The sequence below is a fragment of the Musa acuminata genome, chromosome BXJ3-3 (genome assembly GCF_036884655.1).
Source record: "Musa acuminata AAA Group cultivar baxijiao chromosome BXJ3-3, Cavendish_Baxijiao_AAA, whole genome shotgun sequence".
Classification (NCBI taxonomy): domain Eukaryota; kingdom Viridiplantae; phylum Streptophyta; class Magnoliopsida; order Zingiberales; family Musaceae; genus Musa; species Musa acuminata.
The window spans coordinates 7,704,776-7,722,048 of record NC_088351.1 but is presented as its reverse complement, the minus strand read 5'-3'; the positions used below and the strand labels follow the sequence as shown (position 1 = coordinate 7,722,048).

The 17,273-nt window shown below is 36.1% G+C and overlaps 2 protein-coding genes and 4 non-coding genes across 6 annotated transcripts; 1 reads left to right on the top strand and 5 right to left on the bottom strand.

The window, feature by feature from the left end:
- Positions 1-419: 419 nt before the first annotated feature.
- Positions 420-3,430, bottom strand: LOC103977841 (heat shock factor-binding protein). Its single transcript, XM_009393475.3, has 5 exons — positions 3,302-3,430; positions 2,182-2,238; positions 1,974-1,997; positions 1,848-1,890; positions 420-742 (listed from the first exon to the last, which is right to left on the bottom strand). The coding sequence occupies exons 1-5, from the start codon at positions 3,329-3,331 to the stop codon at positions 621-623; spliced, it is 276 nt and encodes a 91-aa protein (XP_009391750.1). The 5' UTR covers positions 3,332-3,430; the 3' UTR covers positions 420-620.
- A 4,713-nt stretch (positions 3,431-8,143) lies between these two features.
- Positions 8,144-8,264, bottom strand: LOC135634462 (small nucleolar RNA SNORD14). The gene has a single exon (XR_010495373.1). It is a non-coding gene; the product is annotated as a small nucleolar RNA SNORD14 (small nucleolar RNA).
- Positions 8,265-8,586: 322 nt separating this feature from the next.
- Positions 8,587-8,708, bottom strand: LOC135634464 (small nucleolar RNA SNORD14). The gene has a single exon (XR_010495375.1). It is a non-coding gene; the product is annotated as a small nucleolar RNA SNORD14 (small nucleolar RNA).
- A 112-nt stretch (positions 8,709-8,820) lies between these two features.
- Positions 8,821-8,946, bottom strand: LOC135634463 (small nucleolar RNA SNORD14). The gene has a single exon (XR_010495374.1). It is a non-coding gene; the product is annotated as a small nucleolar RNA SNORD14 (small nucleolar RNA).
- Positions 8,947-9,039: 93 nt separating this feature from the next.
- LOC135634461 (small nucleolar RNA SNORD14) lies at positions 9,040-9,161 on the bottom strand. Its single transcript, XR_010495372.1, has one exon. It is a non-coding gene; the product is annotated as a small nucleolar RNA SNORD14 (small nucleolar RNA).
- Positions 9,162-14,497: 5,336 nt separating this feature from the next.
- Positions 14,498-16,509, top strand: LOC135632949 (probable xyloglucan endotransglucosylase/hydrolase protein 33). Its single transcript, XM_065141870.1, has 4 exons — positions 14,498-14,769; positions 14,850-14,950; positions 15,688-15,896; positions 15,970-16,509. Exons 1-4 carry the CDS (start codon positions 14,541-14,543, stop codon positions 16,385-16,387), a joined length of 957 nt encoding a protein of 318 aa, XP_064997942.1. The 5' UTR covers positions 14,498-14,540; the 3' UTR covers positions 16,388-16,509.
- Positions 16,510-17,273: the final 764 nt, after the last annotated feature.

The window sequence follows — 17,273 nt, the reverse complement described above, 5'->3', positions numbered from 1 at the left end:
AAGATTGATAAATTCGGAAACCCAAACCTCTCATATCTCTTTTTTCTTTTTCTCGCCCTCTTCTTTTATTATTTTTTTAATAAAGAAACTCATTCATCTGTCAATAAGGTTCACAATACAAAATTAGTGAACCATCTCGCCTGTACAAAAAATCCACTACATGAGCAGAAAACTCTCGATTCAAAACCTCGGTCTCTGAACCCAAAGCAAAAAACATCACTTTACATATCTCACACGGTTGCCTTTCTTGTTTGAAATTCTTATAATTCTTTGCTTAATATTTTGGCCCTCATAAACCTTCTTCTTTGTTTCACATCATTAATTCTTTTGTGTTGTTACATCTAAGACCTAAACATCATCAGCAAACCACTCGAAGCATACAGAAAGAAAGCAGAGCACAATAAATAGCAAGCTGATGATTGCATGAAGATATTACCAAGAATTGCAGTCGTTAGTTTCAGAAACATCTGTGGGTGTCAGCTAACAAAGAGGTACAATAGATTCCTAATGATACCAACAGGATTACTTGTGGTTTCCATATTACTGCAGAAAAGCAAATGATGAAAGGAACGATACCCCTAATCCCAGCATCGTCCGCCCATCACCTGCTTCTCATAAGCTTACACAGGCTCGTCGGAAGGCTTATCGTCTTCAGGCTTCGACTTGGATGCACCCTCCATGTCAGCATTGAGGTCTTGGATGCTCTGCTCCAGTTCATCTATCTTGCTTCCCATTTCATCTAGTGAATTGCAGTTAAGAAGAACATCCACATTTGGACACAATGCTAGCGCTTACGCATGAAATATAAAGATGAAGAGAATGCAGGGGTTGAAAAGGAATAAGAGCCTTCTTGGGAGCATAATTCAAAGGCATAGGTTTTGCAATGGAAATGATTAATAGTTTGGTCGAGGCAGAGATGAAAATGCACAAATTGCAAACAATTTGATTTAATTTCGATTAAGAACAAAATAGACAATTGTAAAAATAAATACAGAGTTTAATCCAACATTTATCACCAAAACCTGCTCCCAGAAGGAATGTCCTCTGTTATGCCCATTATGAACTCTTAAACTAGGTCCATTTAGATTAAGCATTCTAGAGTTCCTGCCAAAAATTGGACAGTCATTGCAGATTTGGAGTAAAATTTTGCAAGCAGTATTTTGAGTATACCCATGAACATAAAAGGAACATGCATTTATTTTATCATGTGTTTGATGTTGCCACCATACTGTCTTCCGTATTCAATCTCGAGAAACTGGAAACCTTATGTTCTTACTGAGTTCATGAAGTTAATTAGTTTCTGTAAATGCAGCAACGTAATGAATACCATTGCCCAATCATCTAATAACTTGCTTCTTGTTTATGTACAAGTATTGTTTGATCGGAAGGTACTTGGACATCTGAAATACTGCACCAATTTGTCACTCCTAGGCAAGATTGGATAAGGCATTTTAACAGCTAAAAGAGGTGAAAATGAGGCTTATAATATGATTTACCAGTCATGTCAAATTGATTAAATCAGCAGAATTTGAATCCTGAAAGAAAGCACTGTAAGAGAAAGATACAACTATCAACTCAATAACTGGCATATTGAAAGGTATGTAATACTCCCACTTAGGGCATAGATACTACTTTGATATAATGATATAACAGTACATATGGTTCACAATTAACAAGTGTAATATCAAAGTCAAATATATAATTAAAATGAGTGAGTTATTCTGATCCTAGTTTATCACACACTAGAAATGTGTAAACACTGAGTGAAACAGTCAACCAAGATGTCCAGTAAAACAAAAGACAATATGTCCTGTGCACATTGTTAAGACAGGCTTGGCAAAGGATATTCTTTGAAACAATGCCCTCTGACATTGCTTGGAACCTGGTTTTCTGTAAAAAGGAACTTCCAAATATAAGAAACCGCATATGCTCCAGTAAAAACAAAAAATTCTTGGTGGAAAGACAAAATTTACCATCTGCACGAGGAGATTTTGTACCTGAAAGGAAAGTGAATAGATTAACAAAAGCAATTTACTTTAATATGAGTTTGTCAAGAGAGAAAATAAATAACCATATATTGTTTCTTTATGATAAAGACCCTAAAGTTCATTAGCTATGAGTAAAAAGAATGATGTCAATCTTTTTTGAAATGTCAAAAATGTCATGGGAAAGAAAACTCACAAATGCTGTCATATCAGCAGTGCTCTGCATCGAACTCTCCGAGTCTTGATCGGGTTGCTATTGGTATTAAGGAGGCAGAAGCCAGCAGATGTTGAGTAAAAGAGGATTATCATTATAAATACATATAAAAACTAGAACACGTAATGCTTCATGAATAATTAAATTTGGCAGTTAGGAAAGGAACTTTTTAACTGAAAACAACAAAATGTCTCGATGCAGATTTAACTGAAACAGAAGTAAATATATGAAGATTAGTGATCATCTAACTGAACAATTTGAGTTTTTCCAAGTTAAGAGCGAAACATCAAGAGCTCCGAGAAAAGGAAACATATTCGGAGCTCAGTAGCTCCACCTATCCTCAGCTCACAACCTCATACTTTTTAGGTAATATGTTCACAATAGACTATCATTTTTGTTAAACAGAAGTTTACAGCATACCTCTGCAGAGCTACTATTGATCTTTTGGACCAACAAAGATGATGTCTTAGTGGAGGCAGATGGCAGTGGTTTTCCTGGCGCATACTGATTCAACTCACCAACAACTCTTTATCTTTATGAAAAGTCAGCTTAGTGCTTCTTTTCACCTCCTTACGATTTACACATAAAGAATTTGAAAATTGTGCATATGTCATAAACTAACCCTCCCTATGATTATGAAGATCAAAATTCTCTGAACGATATCAAGTCACAATTAACCGTCCCTCCGAAAGCAATACTACATAACAAAACCCCCTTTTTTTCGCTCATTAGCATGATCAATAACATACAGAGAAAAAGCTACTCGCACTGAGGAGCCTCACTTGTGGCTATTATAATCGCTTCAAGACCACATTCACCCACTTTCTTTGAGTTGGTTCATAATGTCACTGGGGGTTTTTACCACGTCCCTTAATTCCACCCGGCACAAAGGGTTAAACCGTGCCCATTTGGTCAAATTCACAAGGCAAAACAATTCGATGTGAAATTACCCAACAAATGGTCAAGATCGCTTCATCTGATCAACTCAGATCTTCCTCAACTCAGATCCGCGATAGCCATCACAAAACAGAATCAGATCGATCCGAGTGGAGAGAGATGGGGGGGGGGTGCATTGACAGTTTGGGCTTTCGAATGGACTGACCTTGACGCATCCGGGGTTCGTGGCAGCCATCGTCGAGGAAGGAGATCGAAACCCTAACAGATCCGAATTCGAAAGAGCTACAAGGCGAGCTAAGGATGAGAGAGAGAAACGCGAAGGGATTTATATAGTGTCGTCGAACCGAGGGTTCAAAATTTGAAAGCGGTATAATGCCCGGTAATTGAAGTTGGAGCAGCCGTTACGATCCATGATGATGTCAACATGTCCCGCTGTGACAAGCCAGTATCGTGCCGTTATCAAGCGGTTCCCGTTATATTCGGACTATTAATTTCTTTTAGGTAATTAGTTCTTCATAAATCGAATATAAGCATCATTTCTATACATTGTTTGATACATAATAGTCGCTAAGTCTTTATTATGGACTTGAGAGACAAATTCTTATAATAATAAAAAAATATTTTTATATAAAATTGATGGGCCCACATAATCTTATCCTTTCACGATAAATCATATTCTATTTAACCTTAGCTCTTCAAGTTAGATTAAATATGAGATTATTAATATTATTTCGACTAACATGAAGATATGAGATTTTGAATTTATTAATGTTATCTCGTATTTTTTCTGCATGTTATATTAAGATCATTAATATTATTGATGATGTGATAAGTGATTAGACCTCAATAACGAAGAATTAGGTCGACAAATGAAAAAAATATATATCAAACAGATATAAGCTTCTGATTGGATTATAATTAGAAAAGAACAAAAAGTAAAACAAGTGGTGTTGAGGTATCCAGCAAATTGATAATTTTTAATATTTTTTTCCTATTCTATAAACCCTTAAATTGGTTAATATCAACTCTTAGTAAAAGCTCAAGTTGTTTTTGTAACAATAAAAATAAATATATTAACAAAGATTAAGAAGCATCTGGGAAACAAAGAGATGATGATCCCAAGTTTGAGATAAGCCTGTGCACCTTGCTCGCTTGGGAAGGGTACGAGGAATGTTGTTTTCTTCCCTAGTGATGATGTGTGTCCATGAGACAACATTAACAGGTTTGACAAGATTTAGACAATCAAAGATGAGGGTTTTAAGGCATGAGGATACTGCTGTTAAGGATCTTGTTATGCGTGAGAGAACTAGTCCTGACAATAATGTCATGAAGGCCTTCAGAATGAGCACGATGAAGAGCGTCTCTGATACCCCATGCTTCAGCTTCAATACCATCATGAGTGGATAAGAACCCTCGCTGCTCTTAGTGAGAAAACTGTATTGTTATGTGCATAAGAACCATCACAGTCAATGATAGAAACATGTAGGTAAAGACTGTATTGTTAGGACTCTATGCCGCGGATGGCCTGGATGAGTTCGAAAATAACACCAGTAGGAAGAAGCGAAATAACATTCAAAATGTATGTGATTGATAGAATCAGATTCAGCTTGACAAACAGGACAACAATTTAAACATGCCATGATCTAATTAATCCATTGGTTATGAATATTCATCTTAGTTTCGACCATATAAATGGCATTCCATATAATAATACTAAGTTTAAAAGAGCTCAAAGTTACGAAAGCACAAAGGAGACAACCTTTACAATACACTAAAAAAAACTGTACATTCCTTTTTTATGTATGTTTCAACATGAACAAAAACATAATTATCCTTCTAACATGAAAATATGCTAAGAAGCCACAACCTTCATTAGATAGAGCGATATAAACGAGATAGGTCCACCAGCATCCATCACATCAATGGTGGCAGTATCAACTATAAATATAGGTGACACAAACTCCTGAATTGACTTCCACGAGAGAAAATATTAAGAATATTTTGATTAAAAAGAATATTCAAAGACATTGAAATGTTAAACCATCTAGATGATCTTTGGGTACCTGCAAGGACAAATGTTGCACATGGGAGATAATATTTGTCATAGAAAGGTCAAAATGCTTAGTTTTCAACATGGAAAGTGATGTGTTGAGTATAATCACTTCTCGACTGCATGATCACCAAAATGCCAGAGAGACTTTATGTTTTGGGCCACACAATCACATACAATGAAGTGTGAACCAATTGAAGTCCAGTGTGACTGTCAGATGAAGCTTGATGACATATCACTCTCATCAATGAAGCTTGATGACATCCATGTAGCCCATCTGAAGTAGTTCATGCATGGCCCCATGACTGATAATGCAACCAACACAATCTTTATGCCTTAATTCTTTAAGTTTATATATTTTAGGTAAAAAAGATACTAGAAAATGTCCAAAAAAAAAAAGGCTTTTCTTGGGATTCGCTCACCATACAAAGATGAGTGGAAACCCCTAAAACATGAGTGGTTATAGATCTAAGTCTTTTTGTAAAAAAAAAAGAAAAGAATATTCCTTTCTGGAAAAGGAAAAGAATAATCCCCAAAAAATTAGGGAAGAGACTTGTATTCTGTTGCTCATATCAACATGCAGGAGATCTACAAAGTAAAATTAGCCAAGTTTAAACCCCATGTCTTGAACAGAAAAATAAGGTACACCCTCAAAATCATGTTAATTTTCTCGAAAAAGAAAAGGTGCAAGTTTGAGCTTGAAGATGCTCAAGACAAACTAAACAGCAGTGTTCTTTCTCATAACACACACATGATTCTTGCCAGTGGATCTTTTAGAAAACAGCATGTAAGATAAACAAGCCGAGAACAGCTTCCATCCCTTCATCATCATCTCAATGAAACAAGAAACTAATCATGGTGGGTGGGAATATCTAAATTATATATATATATATATATATAGAGAGAGAGAGAGAGAGAGAGAGAGAAAGTTCATTACAGGAAAATCACACTAGTGCTGGAACTAAAAGGCATAGCTTTTTTTTCCCATGGAGTCGGCCGTCTTAAGGTTCTTGGCTATGAACTTCTGAGCCCTCTTGCTTCTGATCTCCACCCTCATGCTCTCCGTCTTGCCCATCTTATCATAAGGCTTCTTCCCCTTCAGTGACTTCAGCTTGGCCTTGAGGCTGCCCACCAGCTTTTCTAGTTGGTGCCCCATCACCACCATCTTCCCTGTGTTCCTGCAAACAGAACAACTAATCTTTATGGTAAGGACAGGAACTTGAACTTCCATAAGAATTCAGCATCGATTACAGAACAGAACAGGGGGAAGAGAGAGAGAGAGAGAGAGAGAGAGAACTTCGTACCAACTGGTGTGTGAATGATGAAGGGTAGAGGTTGAGGCTGCTTGTAGGTGTTTTATACAAGTATAATTGTAAGAGCAATGACCACTTCTCTTTTTGTTGTTGTGAAAAAAAAAGGAAAAGAATATCATATATATACATGTTTATATAAAAGAAAAAAAAAACATTTTGGTGGTTACGATGGAACGAAGAAAAGAAGTGGAAAGTTCATTTGTAAACAACCAACCAAAGACCTTTCTACTTGAGAAAAGTTTTCTTAAATTCCAAAACATTGAGGTGCAGTCAATATAACCTACCACATCACTGACTTTTTTCCATACTATTCAGACAAAAAGGTGCACGTCATCAGAGATTTCGTTGTTAAAGATCGTAACATAATAACTTCAATTATCTCAGGCAGGTATTGGGGTTTTAATTCGTAGATATATGATTTAGGTAAACCTGCTGGTAAAGATATGCCAGATTAGGAGGTCCGAGACACAAAAAACTATATTTGAATTATTATTGTCACAACACAAAATTAATCTTGACACAATATGAAATAACAGTACATGAATTTACATCCGTTGATGGCATAATTCGGTTTCGAATGTAGCTTAATGAACTCTCTAGGAATCTAAGAGGGTATTTTCTTGATCTCACACTCTATACACATGTTAAAAATTCTCAACCATACTCAGGCTAAAAAATTGCCTAAAATCAAAACCACCACAACAACAATAGTTACTACTATTCAATCTCGAGAGATTTTTTTTGTTACAATAAACCATGCCATATTTTTTAAAAAAATAGTTTTTATTTATTTAAAAAGGGGCATATGATATCATATATCAAGAGGTCAATATTCTGAGTTCACGGATTTAAAGTTTATTATAGTACCGTAACAGGTCTTGTATGTTAACTTAAGACACTTCAGGCATCTAAAAAATAAACTTCAGACAAGCATGTCAAATAATTTAGTACAAGCAATCTTCCAAGTGGAGCCTCCTTGATAGCTTTTGAAGGGTGCAAACAATAGAGATTTTGTCGCCACGGCCAGAATTAAGGCAGCGTGGCGACCACCATGAAGACTAAATAACATACTTCCTTCTACGTCCTTCCAGCATGAGACTGTCATGTACAAGGGAATACGCATACACACATACTGGATGTTTCGGACACCATGGCATCGTCGACACATGTGGTCCACGTGCAACGGTGAAAGAATTCATATAGACGATCAGTGACATTAAAGACTCGACAACAAAGAACCAAAGTAACGCTTGGAATGGGAGCGGCTAAACAAGTGATCAGAACTAAACTAGAACATCAACTTAAATCCAATTATTGACACCAATAGCTACATAATATAAATCGTATTTAGATGAAAGCACGTCAAACATTATCAAGATCTGTTACGACTAGAAATGATGAGCTACGATGAACAATATGATCTTTGGAACAAGGAGACAATATCTAGCAAAGCTCGATGAATAGAAACAATGTGGATAGCTTGTTGTAGCCGAACACATTCAGAGATGCAATGCGACACATTGAGACACAATGGCATGCGGCTAGAATCAATGTAAAACCAAAGATGCAACGTGATAACTACCAAATTTAGTGATCGAACAATCATAACTACTCTTCAAGTACACAAGCTAAGACTAGCAGACACCGTAGGAGAGAACTAATTTATAGAGCATGATTTGGAAAGGAACTCAGACATCCAAGGAAGAATTGAGCAGCACAAGCTCTCAAGCCCGTCAAGGCGAAAGCTCTCAGGCGGCCACTGCGAATGTTTTGAGAAACAAGCCTTAGATTTGTCATCATTGGCGAACTTCAGTGTAGTTAAAAGAAACAACTTTAATGCCTCTAGACAATCAAATAAAGATCGAGCATAAATCAATCACTAGCTTAAAACTAAGACATCCAAGGAAGGGAGAATCTAGCAGCACAAGCTCTCAAGTCCGGCGAGGCGGAAGCCCTCAGGCGGCCACTGAGAATGTTTTGAGAAACAAGCCTTTGAATTTATCGTCATTGGAATCAAGGATAAAAATGAATTTAGAAAATGAAAAAAAAAATTGAGATTTAAAGCTTTAACAATTGAAAAATCTAAAAACACATCGAAAAACATCGGGACAATTTAATTTGTTGATCGATCTCAGACATCCAAGGGAAAACAGGACAGCACAAGCTCTCAAGCCCGGCGAGGCGAAAGCTCTCAGGCAGCCACTGCGAATGTTTTGAGAAACAAGCCTTTGAATTTATCGTCATTGGAATCAAGCATAAAAATGGATTTAGAGAAGGAAAAAAAATTGAGATTTAAAGCTGCAACAATTGAAAAAGCTAAAAACACATCGAAAAACATCGCGACAATTTAATGTGTTTATCGATCTCAGACATCCAAGGAAGGGAAAACAGAGCAGCACAAGCTCTCAAGCCGGGCGAGGCGAAAGCTCTCAGGCGGCCACTGCGAATGTTTTGAGAAACAAGCCTTAGGATCTCTCATCATCGACGTCTAGCACGAAAATTTAGAAACTTTACAGAAATCAAAAGGATTCTTAACACAACGAAAAATAATAAAAAAAGCCGATCGACAACGCAGGGATCAATCTCAGACATCCAAGGAAAAATTGAGCAGCATAAGCTCTCAAGCCCGGCGAGGCGAAAGCTCTCAGGCGGCCACTGCGAATGTTTTGAGAAACAAGCCTTAGAATTTATCATCATCGACGACCCCGACAACCCACGAAGGAAGATTTGCCGATTAGAAACCACATACAGGAAAACGCTAAGCCATTAACAGCACAACGAAACACACTTCCGGCATCAGTAGCCCAGCAAAGCGCTCATCGGTCTGCCATTTCGAACACGAAGAGAGACTTTACCATCAGAAGAAGCATCGATTGAAGAGAGAGGTCAAATAAGCGAGGCAACTAGGATTTGGAGGCGTCCGCTGCAGAAAAGGCTTAGGGTTTACGGGATGCTTTGCGTTAAGAGAGGCGCAGTGCAAGCATATATAGAGGGTAGAGAGGGAGCTCCGGAAGCTTCTAGTTGCGCAAAGCAGAAGGGCACCAAAATTGGGCTTTCGGCCCATCAAATCATATAATTGCTAAACACGGCGGCGGCCTTCTGATGATGAATACTCTTCATGGGGAGAACTCATAGGAGTAAATAATGCTAGTAGTAACAATAATTCTACACAATAATGATTTTCCTGTTTATTCCACTAATATTAACTTGCCAAAACCTAAAATAAAAACTTGTATTTGTATACTCTTGTAATTAGACAAAACATGGTAAAATAATGGGACATTGAGGAATTTAATTCAAGTTTTAACTTGTTTATCCAAGCGCCAATAATTAGAATTTTAATGGTGATGTAAGAATGAACAACAATCATTTAGTTATAATTAGTTAACGAATCTAAGTCATAAATATAAGATATTAATGTGAGGGGATAAAGTAAAATTGATTTTATAAAATAAAAATAAAAATATAATCGGTTTGACAAATCAAAATATAAACAAATTTGTACAAAATGTATAACTTACAAAAACTGATAATGTCAATATCATCGTCACTAAAAACTAGCCTACACAACAGATCTTCTATATTTTTGTCTACGAGAAAGTTAATTTCTAAAGTATTTCTCAAATCAAAATTGTTAGCTTCAAAATTGATGACTTTCTTATAGTTGGGCACTCCTAAAATCATAGCAACATCACTCGAGCTAAATTGGATACCACCAAATGTAGAAATGGATCCTTAATCCTATATTTCAAAATACTATATAAAGTAAATCGGCACGTAGAACTATTAGGAATATATGCTATCTGGCAAAAAATAGCTATCATGTGCCCTCGACTTTTACTACTTGGTTTATAAATAATACCTAAAATGATCAATATAACAACAATCATTAACTATGTATGGGGTTTAGTGATAACTACGAGGTTTACTGATAACTAAGGAAGCACGATCGGTGAAAGATGAGGTGATGTAATAGAAGGTGAAGAAGAAATGGGTGATTCATGTTGTTTGGACTTTACACCTAAAAATAATTAATTAGTTATACATAATTTAATAATAATTTATATAAATCTTTAAATTATGATATATATCACTTATAGTAACTACTTTATTTATCTTATTTACTTGAATGAAGAGTGTTGTGATTTCTTATGCCGTGACTTAAGAAGGGGAACAACTAAGTTCAATCCTGATTGCGTAAGATCATTAGCAAGATTACTCAAGATGAAGGTTTCATGGAGAACGAATGAAGAGTTGTGATTATCATCTCTTAGGGTTTTCTCTAGCAAATCCACGAGGGGCTTATGGTCTCGAGTTCCTACACAACAAGTCAACGTTGGAGAGGAGAGTTTCAACTTAACCCCTTCAAAACTTAAGTCGGATTTTGTGCATAGTGGATCATATCCCCGACATTTATCCGGGGATGGTTTTTTATACCTTATGTAAGGAGTCAACTCTCCATGTGTTTCCTGGCGTCTATTGACATTTCTAATGGGCGGTTTGTATGTTCTATAGCTATTTTTTTTAACCCATGCCTTATGAGGTTGTATCCTCGAGCGGTGCAGATTTGTAATTCCTTCGGAGTTGTAACGTGGCGTCACTTTTGAGCCAAGCTACGGCACTTTATGATGCAACCGTTTTTTTGTTGTAAGTTGTGTGTGTTATTTTGATTGGGATGACACCACATATGATTTGAGATGGTTGCTAATTGGGTGAAGTGGCATCACGTATGGTCGAAGGTGGCTGCTAGTTCGGTAATACCAAAATATCCTCTATCAAAGGGATCCATGTAATTGTATTATTCTATTTATATACGGAGATAAATATTACAAATATAAGACATTATATCCAAAATTTAAGGGATAAAAAATAAAAAATTTTAATCGATGTATCATAAAACATATTAGAGAGTTCACATTCCAATCAAATAATATGTTTAACTAAATGAATTAAAATCAATTCTATTTGATAAAGATAACTTGCAAGTTGGTTATCAATGAAGTGCAATCATCTAAGCATGGATCAATATAAAAAACAAGTATATAGTCCACATTAATCTATAATAGTGTAACTCGAGCGTAACTCAAGCGTAAATAGAGAAATTATCCTCAAACTTATTTACTATCAAATTTTGCTAATTTTAAATTTATTAATTATCAAAATATGAGAATTTTATATTGAATAGTGTAACACAAGTGTAAATACGAGAATAATATCCAAGGATATCTAAACTTCTCCAAAAGTTATATAACATGGTTCTAAAATGTTTAGTATTACTTTTTCTAATTTTTTGATTTTATGATCATTAATTATTAAAATAAAAAAATTTATATTAAATTTATGATCGAGTATAATGCATGTATAACCCAAGTGTAATTCTAGTAATTACACTCTAAACATATCAAAACTTCTCTATAGTAATTAGTATCAATTTTCATAATTTTTATTTTTAGATTATTTTAAAAATTATTTTTTTATAAATAATTTTATAGTTCACGATGGTACTACTACTTGGTCTAGAATAGTATTACCGACTAGCTTGGAGTGATACCATCACTCAAGTTAGTAGTGCACTATATGTGACACCATCGCTTATCTGCTAACATCATCAGGTAGAGGTCCAAAAATTCAAATAATCTATCAACCCTAAATTCAATTAATCTTTTATCCTAAATCACATAAATAATTTGGTATTACAGAATAATAGTTAGGTATTACATATAAAATTTTGAGGTAGGAGACACCCAGCAAAGGCTTACCAAAAACAAAAACAAGAGAGGAGATGCCGAAGAGGAATTCACTTAATGAAGGATTGGTGCTGTTGAAGAGAGAAGTTACTAAGCCTCTTGGCAAAGCACTAACAAAGCTAGAGAGGAAGTAGCAAAAGTCACTGAGGAGAGGATACACAGTCAAAGGTGAGATAAGTTATTACCTATAATCAATGTCGATAAAGCCAAAAACGATTAGAGTCAAGTACTATCATTTGCCAATTAAGCTAGAGAAAGAGAGAAATTGAGAGCAATAGCTAGAGAGGAGACGAGGAGATGAGTCCTTCGTCGGGGCTATTTTACATTCAATCAGTGTAACTCATGTACGTAAATTATTAAATCCTAAATTTTGATAATGAAACAAATTGATAAGTTTATTGAACTAATATACTTTTGAGATAAGTGATATAATAAATATTTTGATCACGGACTTGTACTACTAAAGGATAAATTATTGAATAGGAGAGTTAAATGTTGTGTTAAAAAATTATCATATAAAAAATTAGGCTTTGTGCTAGAGGATTAGTTGTTGACGTGTTAGAAAATTGGACTTGTTCAAGCATCGTGCCAAAGAGATTAGATATTGTGCTATAAGATTGGATGTCATGGAAAAATTGATATTTCGATGAAATGGGCAATATATCGAAGGATGAAATACCAAATGATCGGACGACATGCTAGAATGGTGTACAATATGCTGAAAGATTCATAAATGTGTCGGATGTGTGGTTGATTTGTTAAAATCATGGTCGAGGTCATTATGGGGCAATTTGAGTTAGTATTGGATTGAAACAATATCAACTTTGTAAGAAGGCTATTGGACTTAAAGTCGGGTTGAATTGGGCTCATCAAAAGGCAAAATTGGTAGCTTAAACTAGAATTGGGTGGTGGTACCATTAGGCCCAAGCAGTAGTACTGTTTAAGACCGACAAACACTGCTTGTGCTTTATTAGCCTTTTTTATAGTGGTATCATCTATGTCCACTATAGTATCATATAGGCCGATGATAATATTGCCAGAGTCATTTATAGCATAGTTGTGGTGATAGTATCATCCAGTGCCAATGGTAATACCTCTCGTACCCTAAAATTTCAGGGATTTGAATATTTGACTTCTTTTAGACCTATAAATATCCCACTCCAGGTTGGTTGATAAAGCATCTACTCACCGAGTTAGTGAAGTATTATAAAGTCTTAGTTTGAGTAGAATTTAAGCATCATCTTCCTTTTGAATTTGATTATAATTTTAAGTTGTATGAGGTGATAGATCTTATATAAAAAGAGAGTGCCAAGATTATCTCTTTAGCTTTAAAAAGGAGAAAGTTATAATGAAGATAATTTATCTTCATCTATTAGGAAGAAAATCAATAGTAATAGTCAGGAGTAAACATAAGTCGAAAAAATCAAACTATTATAAATTGGTTTGCCTCTATTTACTTATTTTTAACTTGTAACTTTAAGTTGATTTATCAAGTTTCTAAAATATATTGATTTACCGATCAAGTTTTAAAATTAAATATTAAATTAATGCTCTTTTTTAACATCCTAATATAAACCATGTGTCTTATGTGAAAGATCCAACCCGCGATCGACTCAACCCACAACCAATATGACCTGAAATAAAATAATTGATTTGAATTAAATCGAGAATTCGATTAGGCCAAACTGGTCCAGCTTCAATTAGATTGGTTCAAGTGTATTCATAAGTTTTCTAAAAATGGGCATCCCTAAACTAATTAAGGGAATATTTTCTCACCAAAGTATTACATCATTGACATTTTATAATTGACATTTTATATGATGTGAATGGAACTTGTATGATATGAATAAAATTTTAGCATGGTGATAATTACATATCTTATAAAAATTAAGAAATGTATTATTTATATTATGGACATGTAACTATATATGACCACCCTAAAAAGTTGAATGAAATATCAAAATTCTCACAAGTATTTATTCTTTTTTCATAAGTGCAATGTTTGGTGTATGTAAGGATGTCTTTGATGAGAGCGTGCTGTGTGTTGTATGGATATACTCAACACCGTCAGCAATATATATAAAGTGCTTAAATATTTACTGTAAATTTAGTAGAAAAATTGTTGTCTGCAAAGGAAGCATGCGTGCTTGAGAATTTCTTTGAGATCTGCTCGTATTTTTACCACAAGTTACTAGTCGAAGAACAGTGTGCTGGGGCCATGGAAACCTTCAATGCTCTTTGAATGACATGCAGCTGTAGCCTTTGAATCATTCACTCACCAATCCAGCTTCATCATCAATCCAGTCAATCATTTGCACGCACACTGTCGTGAAGATGGTCACACTCACTCAGAGACTCCTCTTTGTGCTAAGCTTCATCTCTTGCATGGCGATCTCCATGTCGATGCGCCACAACACTCCGATCCCTCCGACCACCGCCCGTCTCACCGACCGCTTCCCCCGCCTCGTCTTCGACGGTGCATTCTCAGATTTATTCGGTGGCCAAAACATCAAAAAAACCAGCAACGGATCACAAGTCAGTCTCATGCTCGACAAAACTTCAGGTTGCATCTTCCTGCAAGCTCTCAGTTCAGTCTTCTCATAGCGCTGCAAGAAGCTCAGGGTTTTGTGACTGTGGCTGCAGGATCTGGATTCAAGTCAAATGATGCGTATTACTATGGATTCTTCAGTGCTGCCATCAAACTGCCTATGGATTACTCTGCAGGAGTTGTAGTAGCATTCTATGTAAGTGCTCTCTCTCTCTCTCTCTCTACCGTTTCCCAGTCTTTCTATTTGATGAAAGTTCAAAAAGCTAGAAAAGCTATTTCCGAGATTCTGCTGTATATGACATTTTTTGGAGTGCACATTTTGTGTAGCATAACAGAGCTTATGATCTGATATGCCTATGAACATAGCTGAAATTATTAGGATCAGATTATATTAGGACAAGAATAAGAATTTGTTCTTATAGAATAACATGGTTGGATGGAGAAGTTGGAGAAGCTAAAAGATTTGCTTTATGTTTAGGTTATCCAATTCTATAGCTAGCAACTTTGATCTACTAGATTGACTTGTCATCTGGAGCTTCAGAGGAAAAAGAAGAGAAGAGAAACAGAATATTATGTAGTCGAGTAGATGAATGCATCGTCTTCACAACCAAAGACTTCCCTGGGCAAAACAAAATGACCCATAGAATTGTGGGACAAGCTTCTGGAAACAAGAAGACATGGCTCAGTTATAGTACTGCCATGAGTAGCTGCTGGAGTTTAGGGGACAATTTTTGCTGTCAAAGATGAAGTCTTACCTAACATCCAGTTAATCTCTTCAGCCACCAAGCTATGCTGTCCAAGGATGGTGATTGCCAGCTTGGAAAGATTCCAACTTATCTATGAATAATTAGCTTCATCTGCAGCTTGTAATTGCTACGTTGCAATATTCTTTGTTGCATTGTAATTGTTACTGGCGTTTGTGGTGTCTCAAAGATGTCCAATTCAGAAGCCTACCCAAAAAACCATGATGAGATCGACTTCGAGCTTTTAGGCCATGAGAAGAGGAAGGAGTGGGCACTGCAGACCAATGTATATGGCGATGGAAGCACCGGGATCGGCCGTGAGGAGAAGTTCTTCCTCTGGTTCGACCCCACTGCAGATTTCCACGAGTACAGCCTCATCTGGAATCAGCATCACATAGTGTAAGCACTGCAGTTTCAGCTGACTGCACCATATTTAGCATTCACTGATGAGTTCATGCAACTCCTTGTGCAGGTTTCTGGTGGACAATCTCCCAGTTAGAGAGGTGAACCACAGTATGGCCATGGCCAGCGCTTATCCCTCCAAGCCCATGTCGATCTACTCCACGATCTGGGATGGCTCACAGTGGGCTACTCATGGAGGGAAGAAGCCTGTCAACTACAAGTTTGGGCCATTTGTGGCATCATTCAAGAACTTTCTGGTTGCTGGCTGTGCATGGAATCAGACCAAAGCAGCTCCTTCTTGCACGAGGAGTGGCCAAAGTGGGCGCCTCGCTCTCGATCCGATCGAGGGGGATGAATTCGTGAAGCTGTCAGCAGAGCAGCAGAGGGGGATGGAGTGGGTGAGGAGCAAGTTCATGTTCTACTCCTACTGCAATGATCTCAGTAGGTTTCCAGTGTTACCACCTGAATGCAAAGAAGGAAAACAGTAACAGGCATTCATCAGTAGCTCAATTTATGAAATAAAGTTGCAGAGTTCATCTCTCACCATTGCAAGGACATGATCTATGTTGTTATGATCTCTGCATTTAACCTGATATAACATTCAATTAAACCATGCAAGGACCCTTGGAAAGCATTAACAGCTGCATTCAACTGCTGCTAGTTGTTGAATGGCTTGGTTCCATTTTCCCCCTTCTGTGCACAAGATCTTAGCAAGTGTTTCATGCAGTTCCAGTTGAGCATTGTTTATTGAGAAAACTAGTAGTAAATTATCTGTCAATGTCAACAAGCATTGACGTGTGATCTGTTTGCAGAAATATCCATAGCCAAAGTAAACCACACCAACCCCAAGGATTTATACTTGGAAGGAAACCCAACCCAAGTAAGGAGGTAAAAAATAGTTTCACTTCATACCTTCCACACTAAGTAGAAAGTCTATACAATTAAAACAACTAAAGTATCATTTCTTTCCTTAAACCATCTCTTTCATGCCACAATTCTCTAAATTTAAAATAAATTCCCAATTTACTCTCAAATAATTTTAAAGTATTTTATGTAAAAGGACAATAAAAAAAAGATATCAAATATGATATTACATAAACAACAAATATTAGAGATAGAAACGACCACACATGAGTAAAAATTTATTATGCAGTAGTTTTCTCCTTAAACGCAAAACCCGAGAAGAAATAGTGAGAACAATATTTCATATTTTCATCGTTAAGCAATCAAGTGTTATTCAATGCATTAAGACATTTCAGGTATATATTTAATATTTTATTAACAGAGTTGATATTAATGTGAATATTAAGAGATAGTATGCAAATTAAAATGATTATGAGCTATCTAACCATTATCTAATTGATGGGGTCCATC

Bases quoted from the DNA above. Each gene is read 5' to 3' on its own strand.
- LOC135632949 (XM_065141870.1), top strand. From the start codon at position 14,541: ATGGTCACACTCACTCAGAGACTCCTCTTTGTGCTAAGCTTCATCTCT. The intron at 14,770-14,849 runs GTTGCATCTTCC...CTGTGGCTGCAG, and splicing joins CATGCTCGACAAAACTTCAG to GATCTGGATTCAAGTCAAAT. The intron at 14,951-15,687 runs GTAAGTGCTCTC...GGTGTCTCAAAG, and splicing joins GAGTTGTAGTAGCATTCTAT to ATGTCCAATTCAGAAGCCTA.
- LOC103977841 (XM_009393475.3), bottom strand. From the start codon at position 3,331: ATGGCTGCCACGAACCCCGGATGCGTCAAG. The intron at 1,998-2,181 runs GTGAGTTTTCTT...CTTTCCTTTCAG, and splicing joins CTGCTGATATGACAGCATTT to GTACAAAATCTCCTCGTGCA. The intron at 1,891-1,973 runs GTAAATTTTGTC...TCCTTTTTACAG, and splicing joins AAAATCTCCTCGTGCAGATG to AAAACCAGGTTCCAAGCAAT.